We start from the raw sequence: 24,507 nt of genomic DNA on the forward strand, positions 1-24,507 counted from the left end.
TAATGAGGGTTTAATTTCAGAAATGTGACGATGAAATTATCTGACTTTTACTAGATTTAAATAGCTTCAGAGGACCAAGAAGTGCTAAATGGACTTATCAAAGGTCAATTCACTCAAACCTTATTTATTTGTAGCTGTCACAATAGAGTAGTAGTCTAAGTGTATGGCTTTGTTGCAGTGATCATTTTCAGCAGTGCATTTCTTTCACAATCTATAGAAATTCCACAGGTGACATCATATTCGAACTTCCATTTTAGAACCAGTAAGTTTTTCGAATCAGTAATGTTTATTTTTATCTTTCATCAATCACTTTTTTTACAAAGCAAACCTTGCTTAGGCAGATATAGAGCTTTCTTATATCTATTCGATAGGGATTTGGAACTAGTACATAAATAAAACATACTTTGATCATCTCAGATTGGTAACCATCCAATTATTAATCTGGTTAGTACTTTTCTAGCAGTAGCTTCATGATAATTCTGACAAATATCATGACTAACTACATTGCACAGTAACTAAAGAATTATTCTTTCGTGAATTACTTATGTATCTACCTCATCTATTTATCAAGGAAACATATGTATTTTGAGTTTGATTTTGCACACGTCTGTATCCTGTTATTTGAGAACGATTCACTGACTTCAGTAACACTTAGAAATGGATAAACATATTCAAGTGGTTCTTAAACAGTACAGTTCGTAATGGTATTTCTCTCTAGTAAAATAAGCGTCAGTATTCAATGAGTACATCGGTAATGTATCCTTGGTAGGCCGTGCTAATTCTCTGAGACTGATAAACACATAAAATGTACGATGTTATTATAACTTACTGTTCAACTAATATATGAAGCAATGCAGTTATTATCCGGATTATAAAGAAAATTCAGTTTTTCAACATCCTACATAGAATAGATTCTATCAACTTACTACAAACACAAGATCCATAAAAGTAATAAAAATATCCCCAATTAGAAAACTAATTACTTATGTTATAAGAAATAAAGTAGATCGTTATGATAGAAGCAATGAGTAGATTCCTAGAGACAACTATCATTAAATAGTAACTTTAAAAAATGTAGAAGGTATCCTACCTTAATTTCTTCATTAATAATTTTAAGATGACTATCTGCTTAAAATTATCTACAACTGTTACATTGGAAAATCTAAATTAAACAGGAGCCAGCTTCCAACATTTTTCTTTAAGTTGAGTGACAATAAATATAAACAGTAACATTATTCAACCATTAAAATTTCCATGCTTGTTTTCACTGCTGACAAGCTTATCGTAACTAAATACGACTACAAAGAATACTAGGCAGTTATATATATTTATGATAAACTCAATCCCAATAAATTGCACGGACTTTTCCAACTGACAAAATTGGGTATTACATGGATGATTATACAAGGCTTCTCATCCATCCTACCACCTAGACGTGCTAACACTAGAAACCACTCAAGTTCACATTTACACTTCATACTACTGAATTACTATAAAAGTAGTATCAATTTCCTGACGCGTCTTAAACAGTTTTCGAACTGATTCCCACAAAAAGTAGTAGTTACATTTGATATTGTTCAACCAGTACAAGTGGAGATTCGTAAGATATATGAAATTAATTTATTTATATTATTTACCCATGCATAAAAAGCTAATAAACTGGGAGAAATCCTGTTTAATATGACATTTATATGATCCAACCATAAAACTGCGATTTCGAAATAAACGTACCCGAGTGTTCATATCAGTGGATGACTTACTGTCGGTGATTAAGTTCAGCCAAAAGCCCAATACACAGACCAGTATTAAAATACTGACCATGAGACATTATAAGCGACAAGGTTGTTATCCCAATACCTCATAATAACCGAGAAGTAACCCCACAAATCCTAATTCTGTTGGTTGGTGACATTTCTTCTTCCTGTAAAACGATAAAATCGAACTTTTTCAGGTGCTTCTACATTCTTTCTTCTTTCTATGCCCACTGTTTGTTTATTTTGTACTTATAGATAACAATACCTTTTCATATCCTGTTCTTCCCACAAATTTTATTCACCCCTTTTACTTTTCTCATATTAATCATGTTTCCCATTGTATAATTTAATAAAACATGATAAATCACTATCTGTTGTCCATATGAACAATAAATTAGTCATAAGCACATCGATAAATCTCTGATGAGATAAACATTACGCTAACGCTAATGAACATGGGTAATTTATGTCTCAATTCTTTTCGACATGCTATTAGCGTTTTTCGCTTTTTTTCTCTTGTTCACAATTATTTCCTTGGACATTTATGAAAATGAAACAAACAATGTAGGAAATCTATTGGAGAAAGAACTAGCTGTTTCTGTGCAATGTATTCGAATTCGTTAGATTCCCAGTTAATCATATCTGCTAATTTGTTTCATTAAGTGTAGAATGAGGAACCGTAGTGTTAAGCTCAAAGTTCTAAACAGAGATGCTATGAGCCTTCACTGACTAAGATGACTGGGTTATCTTAAAAATGACATATTATTGAATAAGTAATGATGAGTTAGGGTAAGATTTCAAGAAAAGTGAATAGTGGTCGAACCACTAAGCGGCTGACTCTTGTTCATTGCGAAGTAGGGAAGTGTAAATGTATGTAAATGTGCCACTCCTACTATGCAGTTTTTTATTAGTTCATTATGATCAAAATTTGTTTGCCTTATCGTAATGTCCAATACTAACTTCAGATTTAAATCTATGAGCTGAGATCCGAATTTCAACTAGTTGGATGGGTACATAAGAAGCTTATTCGCAAATAAAAGTTGGCGCCAAAATAAAGAATATGTTGAGAGTTGAATCTTTTAAATTGTGAGGTTTTTTTTACCAATGACGAATAGAATTTAGCTACCCTTAGATGTTTAAACAATTCATTTAGGCTGTTTTCAGCTTTCATATCTCATCTGAAGACCAGGATTGACTGCTTCAATTCCAAAAAGAAATGAAGTGGTCAACAAACTAAACGTTGGTTTAAAAGCGTCGAGACTTCCAAGTCGTCGTAACAGCTCACTACGGCGTTAAAATGTAATGATCATATTCCTGAGAGGATTCCCATGAGAACTATTGTGTGCCTTATGCTGGGAAATAAAATTAGTTGAGTTCTTCAATTTACATATATAATAGAGGGTGTTTGATTTCAAACGCTCTTTTCAAAACTTTAATGAAGAATGATGTATTTCTCAAAAAGTATTTCAAATTACCTTACTGCTGCTCGTTTTTACGTTCATTATTGTTTATATCGCAATTCATTATGATTTAAGGAAACTAAAGATATAAGTAATGAAAAATGAAAATCTTATCAAATTTTTTATCTGTCATCCCATGTGACAAATGATCTTATCACGATTAAGAAAATACACAAGTATATGAGAAGTCAAATGAGGAGAACATTAGAAGGAAATACAACAGACTATAACAATAACAGATCCATATCAGCGTTGACCCACTAACTTAAAGTAATGATGGTTGAGGCAAATAGTACTAATTAAAATTTATCGACACATAAAATCCGAGAATCAATAATCATAAATACAAAAAATTAGCTAAACCTATTCAAAAACAGAATAATATTAATTTTAAGTTTTCAACAGTTTATGCATCCAAATCACAACACCATGTAAGCACAAAGAATGATACAGTCAAACTAATTATCAAAGGTATCAAAAGCCATATGCGTAGACTTTGTACTAAAACAAAACCAACAAGTCTAAAAACGGAAATAAAGCAAAAAGAAAAGAAAATTCCAGTTTAATTAATTTTATACGACACGAAATCGCAAAATAAGTGTGCAATTGGAAATTTTAATAACTCAACAACATAAAATAATGAAGACATAGGATTCTGTTACTTATTCAATCACTAACTTATGGTTATTTTACTCCTAGTAGCTAATCAGACGATCAAATATGAGCGAAATATCAGTCATTGTTTCTCTCTTGGCTTTATCAAATTTTATACTTCAATAATCTCTTGCTAAATATAAAAGATTAACCTAGTTTGTAAATTTAGTGCTTCATTTTACCTTCAAGAATGTGGCCTCGGTTCTTATAGTAAACACCTGTGGGTGTACCTTTATTTTAGCTATATATATTAGCTGAAATTGCATTGAAAATGAACTGGGGTACCCCGTCTTATGTTGAAGCATATTCTTCGTAAGTGATACGCCTTTAAGATGATTAATTCACCACAAACATTATTATATTTGTGAGACGTTATTACTACTTTAGCGCAATTGATGTTTGGTAATATGCCCATTATCTCAAAAAGTAGAGCTGCATCCAGTAACGGTCAGAAATAATGATTAAAAATGTATGCAAGCAAACTTACATACGTATGTTACCCCTCGAGGGAGAGTATAGGCCACCCACCAGTGTTCGTCATCGAACGTGTAGCATGTTCGGATTTCAGTGATTCAGCTGGTATATTGTCAGGTCCTACTGATTTCCCACTCTTGATTTGTCTGATGGCCATTCTGACTTTTGATCGTTGGTGGAGTGACCTCTGTTGGAGGTCTGTGTGTACCGCTGCTATGTTTGGTGGGTTCAGTTGAGCTGTTTATTCAAGAGTTCTTCAAGTTGACCTACCCATTTGTTCCTCAGCTCTTGATTCTCAGTGATTGGTTTAACCTTCTCTGTTCTGGACTGACTTACCTGGCTTACTATTTTTTCCGCTACCAGTTTCTTCGTTGTATCATATAGTTGTTTCATATTTCCCGCTCTTCCAGCTTTCTCCGCTGCCACTACTAACTCTTCCATCTATTTCTTCTTATCAGCTCTAATACTCCAATCCACTTGCTCATTTGCTTCTGTGTATTCGGTCTGTACCTTGACCTTCTCCGTTATTGTTCGACTGTTGCTGATTGCCGTCTTCATTGTGATTCCCTCCCTCTTTGTTTTCAAAGATGCTTTGTTGATCCTGGATCCAAGAGATCCCCATCCTATAAGTGCTTTACGAGCTTCTCCTGAAAGCATCAGAGCAACTCCCTCAGTGTGTGCAGCATTTTCTTCTTCGTCACCAGAGTACAGCAACATCCCTACCGAATCTATCTTTTCCTGTCCACACTAGGTTCAATAGGTTTCACTGATTCCGAGAACCGTCAAGTTATATCTCCGCATTTCCGCAGCTATTTCATTGGTACTCCCAGTCTCCCACATTGTCCGAACATTCCATGTACCTATATTAATTGTTGCTGTGGTTGTTAGGAAGGGATTCTGTCTCGTGACTTCTGAAGTATCTCGGCTTTTGCCATAAGGTGTTATAATTCTTCTGAACGAAGACCCTTCAACTCGGAGGGTAGAGTTTAAGTGATTTAATTTGTTTATTCTGGTTAGTGTTTATTAGCAAGATTGTTTTCTATGGGATGTGGTTGCTGACCCCATTCCCAACCCTCCCCCTTTGTGTGGGCATGGGACCGGTGGTAACCTCAGATGAACTACAGGTAGAGTTATGCAAACAAAAATATTCGATGAAATTCGATAGTAAAGCATCTAATGATGTTATGTTTTTTGCATTAAAAGACATTTAATTACAGAACAACACGTACATATCATTACATGGAACCAACAATATAGTAGGAACATTTACAACTTCTGAAAATTTAGTTGTATTGGATAGTGCAAGTGAAATAACAATTGGTTGACCAGTTGGTTGAGTTGGGAGTCGATGAGCAGCCAATAATTTACCATTAGTTCGATCAACAACACCAACAGAATCCCATCCAGTAGAAACCAATAATGGCATAGTAGGTATTGTAGGCTGGAAATACAACAATTAAGGAATATTAGTAAAATCATAAGCTCGACATCAATGAAGGTATCTATTATTGGTTGATATCGATTGAGATGGTATGATAAAGCATTGCTTGGTGTTTAGCATACTCAGCTATCAACTATAAAGCTGCAGATGAAAGATCAATCTAAATAAGCAGCTAGTATTGCTGGTTCACAAGAGCAAGAGCGAGTGAAAAATGGCGCACTGGAGAAATAGAAATAACAAGTTGTTACCGAATTCGAAAAATTACAATACATTTCGAAGGTAGACTCATCATCAAACTATACGTTTAAAAAACTACGTATTGATCAGTCGTAGAGGCAAAAAGACAGGGAAAATCAGACACAGCCGGTTTAATGTCAGCTCGCTTTCTTCGCTCCCACCGTTTTGATTGGATACCAATATTACTAAACTGAACGAAAAAAGGTATAGCTCGAGGCAGAACAAATGCACCTGTATTTAATGAGTTGTCTAAAACATGATATAACTAAATCCTAGGTACCGATATACATCCTCACAATTTCGCATACAGATTAGACCAGGTAATATATATGATGTTCCATCATTAATTGGATACAAAAATCATTTTCACTGTAAATGAAACGAATACTGGAAAAGTTGGAACTTGTGAAACAATTTTTCGAATTATTATACACGCTTTTACTGTATGATCAGTGAATAACTATATTATTGTATTTCTACGTTTTCTTCATTATAAGCTTCCAATGGACCTACTAATTTTCGTTAAACGTTTTACCATTCCTCAATTATTGCTAACTATGTACTGTGTCTCGCTCTTTACTGCTTATAGTATAATTGTATTTAGTGTGATTTTTTTATTTGGTATGTTGTGCAGTTTGACAACTCGTGTACATAGGCCAGTGGGTGTTTGAGAAAGTTCTTGATTGTGTTGGCTGGCAGGGCTGGATGATTAAAATGTGGGTATGCTAGAAGCTGACTGCTAACTGCTCTCCAGACTTAAGGCAGGGGATAGTGAAAGGTTTCTGGATAGCGGACCAATAGAAGCGTAGCTTTCGTCGGCACAGAGTTAACTGTGCGGGTCAGAACGTATAGTTAGTTAAACGAAGGACGCTAGGATATAAACTGAATAGTAGACGCACTAACAAAAAACTCTAGTCAGGATTGTAGCTGGTAAATTTAGCATGTGATATCAATTAGTGTCTCAAGTCACAACAATAAAAATATATACGTTTTTTACTTGGAAGTTACACTTTAATAATAGAAATTGAATTAGTAATTTCAAGCTAAAACTCAAAACCAATAGGCGAATTCTCAACGCGATCCTCAAACCTTTTCTGGAAATCTACTTTTAAAGGCTCATGGTGGAGTTTCGTTCTCTGAGCAGGATGGTTTATTCGTGGAGCTGTCATCGTTCTTCTGAACATCATCAGCACAATCTGAATGTCGAGATCTTGAATAGAAAGAATCCTAAAAACACCAAAGAATTTTTAGAAGCTTGGAACTCATATCAATCAGTAATCAACAAACACATTGAAATCAATCCAATCTATCAACAGATCAGAAAAATCATGGACAAATATATGAAAAATAATCAAATCAATAGGATATACAATCAAAATAAAGTAAACAATGAGAGATTAAAGGTCCAAATCTAGGTCTACAGGACAAGCTGTGAGTCATATGTGGAAAAATCCGAGCACATCTACGTGAAGTTGTTACTGATGGCGCTGTTCAGAAGAACGATGACAGCTCGACGGCCGAACCATCCAGCTCATAGAACAAACCCCACCAAAATCATCAACCTGAGCTACAAATCCCCACTTTTAAAGGCTTCACATAACTGGAAGACTGGTTAACAATTACAGTACAGTAGAAAAGAATTATTACCCCTCCATGAAGAAAAAAGTATAGATTGAATAAGTTATACACTTGGATTTTCATCCAATTGAGTAAACTTTATTCACTAAAACGGTATCACCGATGATGATTTTTAGCTCGACAATGAAAATATTAGCAATTAAAATTTAATCGTAAATGCCGATTCAATTTGAACACCTATACTCTGAACTACAAGCACATGGAGCTAAATCAAACAACAGAGCGGATAAATATCAAATAATCATAACTACTTAAGCAGATGTCGGAGGTAGAATTTTAAAAAAGCAAACTAACCCACTGATTAACAAAGAAATTAAATCAAAAAGTGAGTAAATAGAAATACATCTACTGATATATACAGTCAGCAGGCAACACTATCCAGAATCTGAATAGACTTCATTGTGATTGGATATTACCTTTATTGTAAGTCAGTGTTTAGATGACATAAATACAAACACAGTCAAAGTGATTTGACCTCGTTACGCTGGTGGGCAGTTATAATAGAAAATGAGAGGTTTTTCAACAACAAGCTTTTGGTATTTTTTAAATCATATGAACCTACCTTTATCTTGGAAAATACGCTAAGATCACGAACAAATCCTTGTCCTAAAGATGCAAGATTGATTGTAGTTAACGAGGGATGAAAGTGTTCTATGTACAGATCATCTAAATGCTTATCAACAGATCTTTCCTCTCCATGAGACGTAAGTGTTCCTAAGGTTCGTGAAACTTGTAACCAGGAGACTTCAGAATTTACCTACAAACAATTTTCAAGACAATGATTTGAATGCAACAAGAACAAATGGTCAATTTGGGGGAAAAGATTCATAATGCTTCATCTTTCCTTCATTCTCGTTTTCACTACAGTTAATCCTTGTTTACATTCCTGTTTTCTTCAATTCGATCTTCTCAACCTTCGGATGCCAGGCATTTCACTTCTGATCAGTTACATACTACTTACATTTGTCAACATAAGTAGTATAACCACAATACTACCAAACTAAAGAAACACTTTATTTCGAGAATATGATGTTTAAGTAAGATGACAGCAACTGGTAAATGAATAAAACAAAAATCCTCGGTAAAAATAAGCAACAAAGCAACTCAACAATAGCAAGAAAATTTTAGGTTTTGTTCTTTCTTACAAAGGATAAGTGAAAACAGCACTGAAAATGATCATTCTTATCGTTATTAACAGCACTTATTAGGTAAATTGAAAAGTCCGCTGAAATTTATTAATGAAGTTACAAAGATTTCAAAATGATTCCTGATCGAAATCACTATTTATTTATTATACTAACAGCATGCTACAATCTGTTCAACTCATTACAATTTCAATTATAAATCACTAGAAATAATGGGTTGTCAAATAAAACTAGCCTATCCCTTTTGTGGAAGAAACTAACCGTAATATCGCCAGAAATGCTTATGATTAATGACAGAATACAAAACATATAAAGCACTTAGTTCATTTTTGTATTGATTGCATAAATCCTCCCATTGATATTTAGGACTGCGATTGATCAGTCTCTTATTGGGCATATGTGCATCTTGTACGGATTGTCTCGATATTGCTTTCAGTCACAAGCATTATAAGCTAAGATCGTAGTGGCTAGCAGCGAAATCCAGGATGCGCGTCCCGCCCTATTTCGGACTCATCAGCTTTATGTACCTGAATCCCAGAGTTGATGTCCACTCCGAGACTCGAACCCAGCACTGTTCGCTTCAAACACCATCACATTATCCATTTAGCTACTGAGTCTAGATAACCACTAGCTTGTGCAATGAAGTGAGGATTAATTCATTTTGTATTGGTTGCTTGGATCTTCCTATTGATGTGCAGAACTGGATTCGAGTCTTTGAGTGAACATCAACTCTGGGATGCAGGTACATCCGGTGGAACAAGAACAATGAACTATCATTTTCAAAACGAACACTGATCAATTGTTTAAACAATATTAATATATATGGTCTCTGCTCAAATATCTTAATTTCATCTCTATTCATACTGTGGTGAAGATCAATTTGGGAAGTGACACATTAGAACCTAGCACCAAACAATATACTAACTTACGCGCCAGTTTTCATACCCATAGTTCGATACAGAAGTAATAATTCCATCCGAAGTTAAAAAGTAAATGTCATGATGTTCATGATCACTTGTATGGCTTAAATCTTGATTCATACCGTAATGATTGAATTCATCAGATTTATCATGCATCAACGAATACCATAATCTAGCTAAGCCTGATAATGGAATATGTCTGTACATCAAAAATAGAGGAAAAATAAGAGATCAAGTGGCGTACACTAATCGTTACATAGGTTTATGACCATTTTAATACCGATAAATGAAAATAGAGACAACTCACTTCGCTTAATAATAGTTATCACTTAAGTTCGGCTGCATTAACTCAGTTGTGTGTGGAACGATGAGGCTTAGTAGGCGCCCAAACGAAATGAAGATTCATTGAGCGAAAACGATGATAGTCTCCATCTACTCATTACCTTATTCTTAAGGGCATTTTCCCAAATAAAATCGATCTTATTATTAGATCATGGTAAATAAAGTGAGTACACAACCCGACTGAGTTGCTATGATTAGTCTTGAACTGACAAAAATAAAAGAATGTCGAGCTGTATATTGTATTGTCTAATAGAACACTAGAAAATTTATTTTACTTTAAACCTCTATCCATTCACGAATGCAATTAAAGATGTGAGATAATCCAAACCGTATGTTGAGTGAAGTATTCACTAAGTCATCAGAATTTATTCAAGTCATCAAAAAATAAACATTATATTTTAAACAAGCCTTAACATTTAGCCTGATTCATGATTGATGTCAGTTATAAAATATAAGACCACTATGTTTTACAACAGAATTCACTGGTAGTATGCATTTTTGAAAACCATTAAGAAATAAATATGTAGGACTGTTAAAATGTATGTTTTAATCAAATCATCATCTTAATAATAACTTTTATATTTATCAGAATGGGGTCGTGAAGATGATTGAATTTCATTTAAATTATGAACCAAGGTTTCAATTAGACCACCACTGAAAACTTGGGAGCACTAACCGGCCATTTTGTCTTCGTATGGGACTTCTCATCAGTGCGAATTTACGACCCTGCACACAAGAATTGAACCCAGGACCTTCGATCTCGCGCGCGAACACTTAACGTCTATATTTAGTTGGTTAATAAAGTCTTTTCAGCAAATTAGTAAAAAACGTTACTCAGTCTCTTACCTAAATGGTGCCGAATAAATCAGGTATCAACCAACAACATAAAGTGTTTTCACAGGATGAGAAATCATTAAGCAGAAACAATATGACAGGAATAGATGAAACAAATTTGTCTGATAAAATCAACTTCATCGACCTATTTCTTAGCTAATGAACCTTTCTACCTTCATTGAACTAAACAAATTCTGTCTTAGTGTTGATTATATTCGAAATCTATGCCACAAATATCTAGCACAAAAAGAAGTCATAAGCTCTAGAACCATGGTTATAAAGGATTATCAAAAGCCAAAAGTAGTGTTAAAGGCGCCAAATTAGTTAATGAGGCTATGAATCTTCATAGATTGATATGGCTGAGACATATGTTATGCGCACATAAGCACAAACTAAATCAATGTGCAATGCTGGATGGAGTAAAGGTAGGTTGGAAAAACGCTACAGGTGGCCAAACAAAACAACCTATGAAGTATGTTAGAAGGTGGACACACAACTGAGATCAATGGTTAGAGACTTTAGGAGAGACGACTCAGAATTGGTCACAATGACACATATTTATCGTTTATCCTCCTCTAAATCTTCTATGTATACCATTTTTATTCTGTCTTCTTGAATCATATTCTCAATGTTGGATCGTTCTCATGGTCATCACTATTACATTATTTTGGTTTGTTTGCTACTTATTGATTTCATCTCATCATCCTGATATGGTATGGCAACTTGGGATAACGTATATTTATGCCGCGCTATATTTTGATTATGACTGACTAAAGCATTGGAATTTATAGTCAAAAGATGAAACGTTGTTGAAAACCTAGTAATGATATGACTAATTCATAACCGAACCAGCAAGTTTTATAAGCCATTAACTTGATTCATTAATTTGATTCGTGTCACTATTTAAATAAAAGCACATAAAAACGACTTTTAAAACTACCTTTTCACCACAACTGGTGGAGTAGATTTTCTTGAATCTTCTTGCCAATTAGATCTACCTAGTCTGGAATACTCCCACATTCTGAAAGGACGACACAAACCATGATAAGTCGATGAATGAATTGCAATCATTTCGTTTGAGTAAAACGATTTGACTGCTTGCCAGCTGTTAGGTGCAGATTCGTGACGGATGAATATACCCTGACAGTCGACAGTATGTGAAAAGTCACTCTCCAGAGATGAATTAACATGGTCAGAACTAGAATGCACTTTTATCTTCAAACCATTTGATGGGGAATCCGTAATTTCCGAAGCAATTCGTAGTTCATAAATTGTAGGCGATCCAAGCTGGCGACTAATCAGACCACCAGATACCGGAGTAGAGAGAATGGTATAAGTTGATCCGATCTCTAAAATAGGAAAGCGTACATAAGTAGGACGTTCTATTATATTTTTCTCAAACTAATAAAATTTAAATAGCACAAAATAAGTGTCTTCAATATCGCGTTTGATATTTGTTTAAAGACGAAATGTATAGCATCGATTAGATATATTTTTGGCAGAAAATGATCTTCGAAAGTGTGGTACTATTAGAGGCTCACTGTTTTTCCAGTTATGTGTAGTTTTCTGCCTGCCTAATGGCTTGCAAAGTATATAATGTTTAGAACTACTTTTTCCTTACCACTTTGTTAACTATTTACAACTTAAACGTCTTCAAATTTACAAATGCGAAGTTTAACATTAATTTTGTAGACAAATGGATGACTGAAAAAAACCAATACTAGTGTTCAGTTAAAAAATATTAAGATAACCTTTAGTAGTTTTTAATAGCTTGTTAAGTAAAATCTAATCTCTTATCTCAGTTGAAAGGTAACCATTGTCAAACTTTGATTCAACGAACCTAGAATGCAGTTTCTCAGCAATATCGTGAGGTCTATGCTAAGGAATAACCAAACATGGTCATATTCTGACATCGCAACAATTCTTCCAAGAAAAAACCAGTAAGCTCTTTACTCACTCCATCTTAAAGTAATAGTCATAAGCGGATGACCAGATTTTAAATCTAGAAGATCTAGACCTGATTGATGGATCACAGCAATTGCATTTGGGGTACGCAGAGACTTTTCTACAGGATATTCTGAGTGTTTCTTTGCATATACAAGGCGAATTTCACAACTACCCACACCATACCAACGAACAGGCTACAAATGATAAATAAGGAATTGAGGCTAGTTAAATACTCAACGCACAAAATAAAATATATTATGCATATCTTACGTTTAGTAATAAATATGCTATATTAGAGACAAAGATTGTTTAGTGAGGAGGGCTAATAAATAAAATAATTCGCTTAAGTCACCAACAAGTACATTAAACAGTTGGCGACCCATGTCGCTCACCCAAGTAAACCTCTCTCCATACAACACGTAACATATATTCAGCGAAACCTACACAAAAGAATCAGCCATATAGTCTCATCTCAAAATGACAAATGAATGAACACAACCAGGTTGACTCGTTCAGGAGGGAAGTTACAGGAGTAAAACTCAAGAAATCGAATCTTAAAAGGTCTAAAAAGGCATTGTAAGAGACAAAGTTATTCACTTGCATTAGTGAACTTGTGGTAACCTCTTTATAAAAATACCACGACTTGGATTGATGAGACTTTGAAACGTGAACACAATATTCAAAGATCTGGGCTCTTCTGAGAAATCCTATAACAAGGTTTCCTTCTTTAAAAACTAATAAACAAGATTCATAGTAAATGAAGTCGAATAACAAGCTTAGTAATAGAATTATAGTAATAAAACTTACGAAAATATGGGAGAGACTTTCAGTAAATTCGGTCCACGGGGATTCATCAATATGTGTTCTAAACAGATATTGTTTCGAAATGCGTATTTTCCAGTTCTTCAAAACTAAATCACTTTCATAAGCCTACGTTGAAAAAAATGACGTGTATTATACAGTGATGCAATTTACTTTCATCAAAATCACCTATTCAATCGATAATTCACAGGGAAGAACAATATTACGTAGAATTATTTGATACGTCATAGATTTAAACGCTATTACTGATTAGTATTCATTCTAAGTAGTATTCAGTCCATGATCTAATATTTCAAGATATTCATTCATAACTAGTGGATTACAATTATACAAATACACTCTGCAAGAGAATAATTTTACGTTGGTTTTCAGGAGAACCAGACACTATCCAAGCTTTTACACTAAGAACTGAACAGAATAGCTCAATTCTATGGGGCTACGACGCAGGTACCAAGATCCCTGGACAGTCAAATAGATTGCAAGTCGAGATCTATTCTACTTACTCTGGTTTACAAACTCAAGCGTCATACGTGTGGTTTAACAGCAGAGAAAGTCAGAAACAAACTAAATACATAGAGGCAAAAAACGAGTGAAAAGAGCGTTAGAGCTGGTAAATGCAAATATGTGTAAGACATAACAATGATAGCATAAAAAGGAATATGAAACAAAGATACGATCCGACGAAAAGACCAGCAGGGAAATATATTCAACCCGAACGAACAGGTTAGAACATTGAGATTCAAGAGCTGAGGAACAAATGGTCAGAACAATTTGAACTCTTGAATAGTCCAGCTCAACTGAACCCACCAAACATAGCAGCAGCACACACAGACCTCCAACAGAGGTCACTCCACCAACGATCAAAAGTCAGAATGGCCATCAGACAAATCAAGAGTGGGAAATCAGTAGGACCTGACAATATACCAGCCGAAGCACTGAAGTCAGACATAGAAGCAACTGCAAACATGATCCACACTCTATTCACGAAGATTTTCGATGAGAAACAAGTGACGCTGATAAACTGGAAGGAAGGAGACCTCATCAAAATACAAAAGAAAGGAGATCTAAGCAAATGTGAGAACTGAAGAGGCATCGCAGTACTATCGGTATCACTAGAAGTTTTCGATAGTGTTGCTGAACCAGACGAAAGATTCAGTAGACACCCAACTTCGAGATCAACAGACTGGATTCCGTAGGGATCGATCGTGCACAGACCAAATCCTAACACTACGGATCACCGTTGAACAATCGATTGAGTGGAACTCGTCAACACACATCAACTAACTTGATTATGAGAAAGCATTTGACAGCGTGGATAGAAGATTATTATGTGATGTTCTTCGAATCTATAGTGTATTTGTGGAAATCGTCAGAATCAATCGCAAATCATACGATGGACTACACTGAAAAATCGCGCTTGAAGGACAGCTGACAGACGCATTCCAAGTGAGGATCGGTGTCAGTCAAGTCTGCTTACTCTCCCCCTTTCTCTTTCTTCTGGTGGTTGACTGGATTATGAAGACTTCTACTTCTGAGGAACTTCACCTCTAGCTCTTCTAGAGTTACTGCCGGTCCCAAGCTCAGGTAGACGATGATGGTTGGGCATTGGGTTAGCGACCCCATCCCGTAGAAAACTAACTCGCTAAAAAACGCTAACCAGAAACAAATAATTCAAACCATTTAAATTCTGCCCTGGGAGTTAGAAGGTCTTCATTTAGAAGAGTTATGACGCCTCATGGTGAAAACCGAGCTCCTTCGGAAGCCACGAGGCCGATGCCCCTTCTAACAACCAGAGCAAAATTTTTATAGGTACATGGAACGTACGGACAATGTGGGAGACCGGGAAGACCAGTCAAATAGCAATGGAAATGAGGAGATACAACTTGGCAGTACTGGGAATCAGCGAAACCCATTGGACCCAAGCTGGACAAGAAAAGCTAAATACGGGAGAGATACTGCTGTACTCCGGTCACGAAGAGGAAAATGCTCCACACACTCAGGGGGTTGCTCTAATGCTATCCAAAGTAGCACGAAATGCACTTGTAGGATGGGAATTATCAAAGCATCATTCAAAACAAAGAATGAGGGGATCACAATGAATATCATTCAATGTTATGCACCCACCAATCATAGCAACGACGACATTAAAGATCAATTCTATGAGAGGCTGCAATCAATCATAGAGAAGTGCCCAAGAAAGGACCTCACCATTCTGATGGGAGATCTAAACGCCAAAGTCGGAATAGACAACACTGGATATGAAGATATTATGGGAAGAAATGGACTGGGAGAGAGAAACGAAAATGGAGAAAGATTTGCACATCTATGTGCATTCAACAAATTGGTCATAGGAGGCACAATATTTCCACACAAGCGTATACACAAGGCTACATGGATCTCGCCGGACCACACTACAGAGAACCAGATAGATCATATTTGCATCAACAAAAATTCCGAAGGACAATGGAAGATGTGAGAACCAGGAGAGGTGCTGACATAGCTTCGGATCACCACCTAGTTGTAGCCAATTTAAAACTGAAGCTGAAAAAGAACTGGACAACTGGACAAACAGTACTACAAAGGTTCAATACAGCCTTCCTTCGAGATACTGACACACTCAATGAATTCAAGATAGCTCTCAACGGGTTCAAAGCCTTACCGGATCTACTGAAAGAAGAAGAAACTACTATGGAGGACAACTGGAAAGGTATCAAAGAAGCATTAACTTCAACGTGTCAGGAGGTTCTGGGCCTCAAGAAGCATCATCATAAGGAATGGATCTCTATAGAAACACTGGACAGGATCAAAGAAAGGAAGAACAAGAAGACAGCAATTAACAACAGCCGAACACGAGCAGAGAAAGTCCAAGCACAAGCTGAATACATAGAAGCAAACAAGCAAGTGAAGAAGAGCATTAAAGCCGACAAGAAACGAGTGGAAGAACTAGCAACGACAGTGGAAAAAGCTGCAAGTGAAGGAAATGTGAAACAGCTTTACGATACGACGAAAAAACTAGTAGGGAGATATAGTAAACAGAGAGACCGGTCAAAGACAAAGAAGACAGGCCAATCACTGAAATTCAACAACAGCGGAACAGATGGGTAGAATACTTCGAGGAAATCCTGAATGGGTCGGCTTCAATGAATCCACCGAACATCGAAGCAGCACACACAGATCATCCTATAGATGCCAATCCACCAACGACCAAAGAAATCAGAGTGGCCATCAGACAAATCAAGAGCGGGAAAGCAGCAGGACCCGACAATATACCACATGAAGCACTGAAGTTAGACATCGAAGTAACTACAAACATGCTTCACCTTTTACTCAAAAGGATTTGGGAGGAGGAACAAGTGCCGATGGACTGGAAAGAAGGACACCTCATCAAGATTCCGAAGAAAGGAGATATGAGCAAATATGAAAACCACAAGCGCATTACACTACCGTCAGTACCAGGGAAAGTCTTTAACAGAGTGTTGCTGAACCGGATGAAAGACGCAGTAGACGCTCAACTTCGAGATCAACAAGCTGGATTCCGTAGGGATCGGTCGTGCACCGACCAGATGGAGACACTACGCATCATCGTCGAACGATCAATTGAGTGGAACTCGTCACTGTACATCAAATTCATTGATTATAAAAAGGTATTTGACAGTGTAGATAGGAGAACGTTATGGAAAATTCTTCGACCCTATGTAGTTCCTGAAAAGACTGTCAACATTATCCGGAACTCATACGACGGACTACAGTGCAAGGTCGTGCATGGAGGACAGCTGACAGATGCATTCCAAGTAAAGACCGGAGTCAGACAAGGCTGTCTACTCTCTCCCTTCCTCTTTCTTCTGGTGGTCGACTGGATTATGAAGACCTCGACATCTGAGGGAAAACACGGCATACAATGGACAGCTCAGAACCAATTGGACGATTTGGACTTCGCAGATGACCTAGCCCTCCTATCACATACACATGAACAAATGCAGATAAAGACAGACAGTAGCAGCAGTCTCTGCATCAGTAGACCTCAACATACACAAAGGGAAAACCAAGGTCCTCAAATTCAAAGCGGAGAACACCAATCCAATCACTCTTGATGGCGAAACTCTGGAAGATGTAGAATCCCTCACATGCCTGGGAAGCATCATCGATGAACAAGGAGGTTCAGATGCAGACATAAAGGCGAGGATTGGCAAAGTAAGGGCCTCATCCCTACAACTGAAGAATATATGGAACTCAAAACAACTGTCAACCAATATCAAAGCCAAAATCTTCAATACCAACGTCAAGGCAGTTCTACTGCATGGAGCTGAAACCTGGAGAACTACTACAACCACCATCAAGAAGGTACAAGTAATCATAAATAGCTGTCTTCGCAGGATGCTCAACATCCATTGGCCGGATACCATCAGCAACAGCCTTTTGTGGGAGAGAATACACCAGCTTCCAGCTGAAGAGGAAATTAGGAAAAGACGATGGAAATGGATAGGACAAACATTACGCAAATCATCAAACTGCATCACGAGACAAGCCGTAACTTGGGATCCTGTAGGGGAGTGGTAAAGAGGAAGGCCAAAGAACACATTACGTCGGGAAATAGAAGCAGACATGAAAAAGATGAATAACAGTTGGAAAGAGCTGTAAAGGACTGCCCAGGACAGGGTTGGATGGAGAATGCTGGTGAACGGCCTATGCTCTTTCACGAGGAGTAACAGGCGTAAGTAAGTAAGCTACTCCTGAGGGGAAGCACGGAATACAATGGACAGCTTGCATGCAACTAGACGATATGGTCTTTTCAGATGACCTAGCTCTTCTATCCCACACACACACGAGCGAATGCATACCAAGAGAACCAGTGTAGCAGTAGCCACTGCATCAGTAGTCCTCAACATACACAAGGTAAAAAGTAAGATCTCCAAATACAACACGGCGAAAACCAATCGGATTAGATTTGATGGAGAAACTCCGGAAGAGGTGAAAACATTCACGTACCTGAGAAGCATCATCGATGAACAAGGAGGATCTGATGCAGACTTAAAGGCAAGGAATGCTAAAGAAAGGACAGCTTTCGTATAGTTGGACAACATATGGGACACAAAACAACTGTCAACCAATATCAAAGTCACAATCTGCAATACGGACGCCAAGACAGTTCTATTGTACGGAGCTGAAACTTGGAGAACTACCACAACCATAATCAATTGTCTACGCATTATACTCAATATCCGTTGGTTGGGAGAGAACAAAGCAGGTCCCAGCTAAGGAGAAAATTAAGAAAAGATGATGGAAGTGGATAAGATATACATTCTGGAAATCACCAAACTGCATCACGAAGCAAGCGCTAACTAGAATCCTGGAAGGAAACGGAAAAGAGGAAGACCAAAGAGCATATTGCGTTGGATATTGGAAGCAGGCATCGAAATGATGAATAGCAACCGAGAAGGATTGCCCAGTTGGAGTTGGGTGGAGAAAAGGGCGGCCTGCTTGAGCATCTGGGCTACCTGTTCCTGCCATCTAGATATTTCAACAAGTTATCTATTTTTGTTTGTTTTAATATATCATTATGTTTATTAATCGCATAACCTATCCTGCTGCGTTTCTGAAAAGTGTACAACCTTTCGTTGTCAAAGTTACAAAAAACTCAATAAGAGACAATGTGGTTGCTGGCAATATACAACGAAAAGAATGCACATTATTCAGATGTTCATTCACTGAAGTGCTAACATCTAACTGGTGATCACTCAATATTTATCGCCAGGACCGACCAAGAAGAAAGAAACGGAAACTTGTTGAAATACTTTGCGCTGAGAATTCTATATTGTACCAAAAATATAATACTGAATAAAGCAGACAATAATAATAATAATAATAGTAATAATAATAATAATAATAATAATAATGCTTGTGGGCGGCCTGTGCTCCTCCATGAAGAGTAACAGGCGTAAACAAAGTCATTAATTCCGTTAATTTTGGAACGTCCTAACATGCATATTTTCCACTAAAAATTTAACTCAATAAATAAAATCTACATCAGTAGTTTTATAAGTAAAATTCTAAACGATCAGTAGTGAACAAGGGATTAAGTATACACTTTTACTGTGCAATATTTTGAGTTTCACAGATAGTCTATCTAGTGCTTCTTGTTTTTCAATGGTTATCCAAGAAAGTCAGGATGTGGTCTAAAACTACGGAATTCAACAATTTTCACGATCTCCTATACTGAAAGAGATAGTTTTTGTTATCAGTGGAAATAATTTAGTCTATTTTAAATCATAAAGCTATGCGCTACGTTGTGAAAGTAGGCTGAAAAACATCTACACATTTCCAATAATGACAGTGTAAAAAGGAACACTAACCTGTTTATTTACATAGCACTTTATAATCAAACTTATCTTACTTTTATCGAATCTTCAAAATCACCAACTAGATGGTGCCAAAGTATTTCCCCATCATCCAATGAAAGGGATATGGTAGAGTAATGTGATAAGCTGATACTAGGGAAGATGAAGAAACAATTGTATAAAATGAAATATTGCTAAAATTACGGCCTTTAAAAGATCCTTTGCTTTGAATAATGCAGACTACTAAGGATGAATAAATGAATGTTCAGAAATATGTTAGAACTGTGAGAAGAAGTAATAAAAACACTAGTACACTTAAGTAGACAAATAAGCATATTTGTTTGTTAAGCACGTTATATTCGTCATTTTTAAATTAATGAGCGCATTAAGACACTTTTACGTAGATCATGGAAAAAACTATGGTGGTTTGTTATTCGTTTACTGTTGATTGGTATTTATACAATGGTTATGCACTCTGCACCGTGGGACTGAAAAGTGTTTTCATAAGAGAAAGAACTGTGAGCTTTCGTGTTCATTGGAAGTTAGTGAATAATTGTCGTACTTGTGTATTTATATCAGCTGCGGACGATATGAACCTGACGAAGTGGACCAGGATATAATTGAAGTACGATCATTACAACACCTAGCCATCAACCTCATAACACTGTTATGAGCTTGATTTACATACTCTAATATGGTCAAAAAATCATAGTTCCTTAGTATAAATAAATGTACAACACATATTTGAACAGTTAAAGATATATAACAAAGATGAGGTTTTGTATAACTAGTTTTTTTGTGAAAGTACTATGTGCTCTTGAATAAGGTATAAAAAGCATTAATTTGAGTCTATGAAAAATAATCTCTGTAAATGAGATAACCAGAGACTATATAAGTTATCTAATCTAGTACTAATGATTATCATTGATAAAAACACGTAAATCTTAACAGTATGTAGCTAAATAGGACAGAAATCGTTCGGGAAAATTTAAAGGTAAGACCTTAAGTTCAAATAGTCTTAGAAAGTGTTGATTTACATGGAATTCAACTACATTAACCCATTTTGACATCCATAGTATACAGTTTTTATAAATTTGGAAATTCTAATAAAGAAGTACTTAAATATGAAGCAAAATGATAGATATGCGCGAGCATTTTAGATTAAACCTAGGATCTATAAAATTCCGTAGACTGTAATGACATGACCAAGGAATACAGATTCAAAACTGGGGATTCGATGGTCACCTTATGACTAATCAAGCAAAGCTATGGATGATCAGTATACAGAATTCAAGGGACCGATTTGAACTGAAAATTGATGCTAAGTGTTGCAAAGCTGTAGGGCCATTAGAAGCCTCTCAAGTCAGCATATAGCAGACATTTAGATCTGAAAGTGGAAAATCGCTAGATTGCTTTGCAACACTAAACAACCGTTATCCTCTAAAACCAGTTTTTGATTTGACACAGTATACGTACAGTCACAAAACACGATTCATAATACAGGAAATGATTATGCTAAGACCAAAAGAAAGTAACAACTATGTCTTAGTTCAGTGGGGTCAAACCAACCAAGTGCTTTAACTACAGTAGCGAATTAATTCCATAAACAGCAGTGGATTGGCGACTCTTAATGTTTGAATTCTACCTCTGCAACAGTAGTATCACTATCCAGTACATAAGTATGACATAAACCTGAAGCTTGCAGTTTAGCATAATAGTGTATGTGCACGGTTGCTGAGTATCACAGAAACCAAGATAAGGGGGATAAACTCGTGACACAGACTAAAAAGTTTAAAAGTTTATTTGTACGATCTAAATAAATTCGAAACAAACGTACTTCCAAATTTGCAATGAATCTATTTTAAAACAAAACAATCCAACAGATAAAACCTATCTCATGGTTTAACTGCATTGATTCTGTCTTGAACCTGGTCATGAACAACCCTGTTACAGTTGAATAGATGCGAACGTACTTAACGATCACACCAAACGCGTATGGCCGTTTTTAGTTGGTGGAGCGACTTGTCTGGTTAATTCCGATGACAAACAAGAACTTTAACCTGATAAATAGTAGACTGGTCCTCTGTGCTCGTTTAGGGCGTGGCTTCCATTGCTTTTTATGGAGTGGTGTGGTCGTGAGCCAGCGGGTGCGGTACCACTTTTTACTTCTTAGAGGGACAAGCGTCATATTTAAGTGGCACGAAATTGAGCAATAACGCGTCTGTGATGCCCTTAGATGTCTGGAGACACACGTGCGCTACAATGACGGTGCCAACGAGTCTGACCACCTGGCCGAAAGGGTTGGGCAAACTGTTTCATCAAGTTCGTGACTGGGGTTTGCAATTAATCCCCGTGAATGAGGAATTCCTGGTAAATGTAACTCATAAGCTTGCGCTGATTATGTCCCTGCCCTTTGTACACACCGCCCATCGCTACTACCGATTGGATTAGTGTCGTTGTAGTGGCTTCGCCACTCGACTGATGCTGAGATGACTTAATCTGACTAATTAGAGGAAGTAAAAGTTGTAACAAGGTTTCCGTAGGTGAACCTGCGGATGGATCATTATCACGACCTAAAAATATATAATGAAGTATGCACGCTGGCTTAGTGGCATTTACCCCAGGCTTCAGCGGTTGAATGAAGCATGCACCTGACTTCGTGCTGGACTGTATGTACGCTAGCATAGTGGTATTAACCTTAGGCTTCAGTGGTTATTATTATGTAATTTCGCGCAATTAAGTATTCCGAAATCTAACTTGACGCTCCGTCTTAACATTACTTACATGATGGTTTTAAAACAAATCGCAGCCGTTTTTGGAACAATCAAATTAAACACTGAACTTTCTGTTATGGTTCATCCTTAACCGTCATGTTATTGATGTAAACAGGAAAGTTGTCGAAATTGTTCCACCATGTTGCTAGTCTCAGTCACAAAGTGAATGTTTCCACAGTAGCAAGTCAAATTTCAATCGGCTTTCGTGAGCAGGATTCATATCATCAATAAGGTGGCTACACTAAATAACACTAACATCAGTTTCAGGGGTTCCGAAAACTAGATTTTTTCCTTAATAATGTAGTTTTGTTTGTGAATAACATAACAATGTTTATACCACCAATGCATTGATAAGGAATATTTGTCGTAGTTAGACACTAACTACCCTAATACCATCAGTGATTAGGACGCCAAAACCATTTGTTTTGCCATGACGTACTTAAACGATCATTTTGTAAATTTCTAAACATAATTCAGTAGAATAGAAAATGGGAAATCCCTGGCATTAGGTGACATATATCAATCCTTACAAGAAGAAGTATTTAGATGATCAAACTTACTTATTTGTCAGGAAACCGACAAAGATCACCCCACAAAGTCTAGGATAAACCAAACCGCATGTTAAATCAAGTGATAAGGAGATAGGAACTGATTTGAAGTCTAGCGCATTCTCATCCAGTAGAATTTGGTAAAGAGCTCTCCTCCATGTCTCTCTGAGCTGACTATTGTACACAGCAATCTCAAGTAAAACATAAGAGTTCACTGGAGAGCTAATTTTGCGACATTCTACAACCACATGGATCTAAACCCAAAAAGTACATGCCTAGCAACAAACTAAACCTACCAAACTACCTTTATAAAACAAAGATTTCAACCTGACCGGTTTTCGGTTAAAACTGTTTGACTGTATTTTTCGGAAATTTAGAAAATTAGCTATTTTACGATCAGGATCCATAACAGAAAACTCAAGTGACTTTGACATAGGGAGTTGGAAAACGACCAAATCGTATGAAGAACTACTATTTGATTGAGGAACAGTAACTGACAAGTAGATGCTCCAATTGTGTGATGAGTACTCGACAACTGTGCTAAACAAATTGCTAGAATTTCCATCTGACTCAACTGGAACATGTTTATTAGTTTTTAAATGTAAAGCCCAAACTGGTATCAGCGAAAAGCTATGATGATCCACCACAATGAACGAGATAACATATGCCAAAACTAGCATCCAAAGATGTCTTAGTTTCACTGAGCCAAAAAGCAACCTAAGAGACATCACATACTATAGACTTATGTCAAGGTCAATACTTAAAAAAGTGCAACAAGTAAAACTACAGTAAGTCGATTGAAGCTTGTTCGAAACAATTTCAATGATCAGTGAATGCTTGCTGTTCAAAACATTAAACCTTTTTCCATTCTCTTATTAGAATAGTATCCAATCTCTTATGCAGACAGGCTTAGGCCACAAAAATGATGTACTATCTTGGGTCATAGCAAACTATTCATTGTTTAGTATACTGCAGGACTCAGTTGTGTCTACAAAAAGTCCATTGTGGTCTTTCTTATTTTTTTGTCTGTGCAAATGACACTCCCAAGCAGATATTCTTCAAAGCATCACAGCTTACCAATTATCTTCAGTTTTCAGTAGTAAGTATAGGTCCATCAACCCACGTTATACTCCTCTTATTTCTAGGACTGTGAAGACACAAACTTGCTTGGAATGTACCAAA

At 36.5% G+C, this 24,507-nt stretch overlaps 1 protein-coding gene across 2 annotated transcripts; it reads right to left on the reverse strand.

Moving 5' to 3' along the window:
• Positions 1 to 1,174: 1,174 nt before the first annotated feature.
• TCF25_1 (Transcription factor 25) lies at positions 1,175 to 24,103 on the reverse strand. 2 transcript variants are annotated; one of them, XM_051211381.1, is made up of 10 exons: positions 23,622 to 24,103; positions 23,338 to 23,579; positions 20,060 to 20,156; positions 13,654 to 13,776; positions 12,857 to 13,040; positions 11,840 to 12,248; positions 9,733 to 9,922; positions 8,221 to 8,415; positions 5,572 to 5,783; positions 1,175 to 3,735 (listed from the first exon to the last, which is right to left on the reverse strand). In XM_051211381.1, exons 1-10 carry the CDS (start codon positions 24,051 to 24,053, stop codon positions 3,621 to 3,623), a joined length of 2,199 nt encoding a protein of 732 aa, XP_051071436.1. In that variant the 5' UTR covers positions 24,054 to 24,103; the 3' UTR covers positions 1,175 to 3,620. The 2 variants fall into 2 exon arrangements, with proteins under 2 accessions (XP_051071436.1, XP_051071435.1); XM_051211380.1 differs by lacking the exon at positions 12,857 to 13,040 and having other exon boundaries at positions 1,175 to 12,248.
• Positions 24,104 to 24,507: the final 404 nt, after the last annotated feature.

Source organism: Schistosoma haematobium, chromosome ZW (assembly GCF_000699445.3).
Source record: "Schistosoma haematobium chromosome ZW, whole genome shotgun sequence".
NCBI lineage: Eukaryota > Metazoa > Platyhelminthes > Trematoda > Strigeidida > Schistosomatidae > Schistosoma > Schistosoma haematobium.

Excerpts from the sequence above, each read along its gene's own strand:
- TCF25_1 (XM_051211381.1), bottom strand. The coding sequence starts at position 24,053 with ATGTCTCTTAGGTTGCTTTTTGGCTCAGTGAAACTAAGACATCTTTGG. Across the intron at positions 8,416-9,732 it reads ATGGGTATGAAAACTGGCGC|GTAAATTCTGAAGTCTCCTG; the intron begins GTAAGTTAGTAT and ends AATTGTTTGTAG. Across the intron at positions 3,736-5,571 it reads TTGGTTCCATGTAATGATAT|ACTTGTTGGTTTTGTTTTAG; the intron begins GTACGTGTTGTT and ends TTCCGTTTTTAG.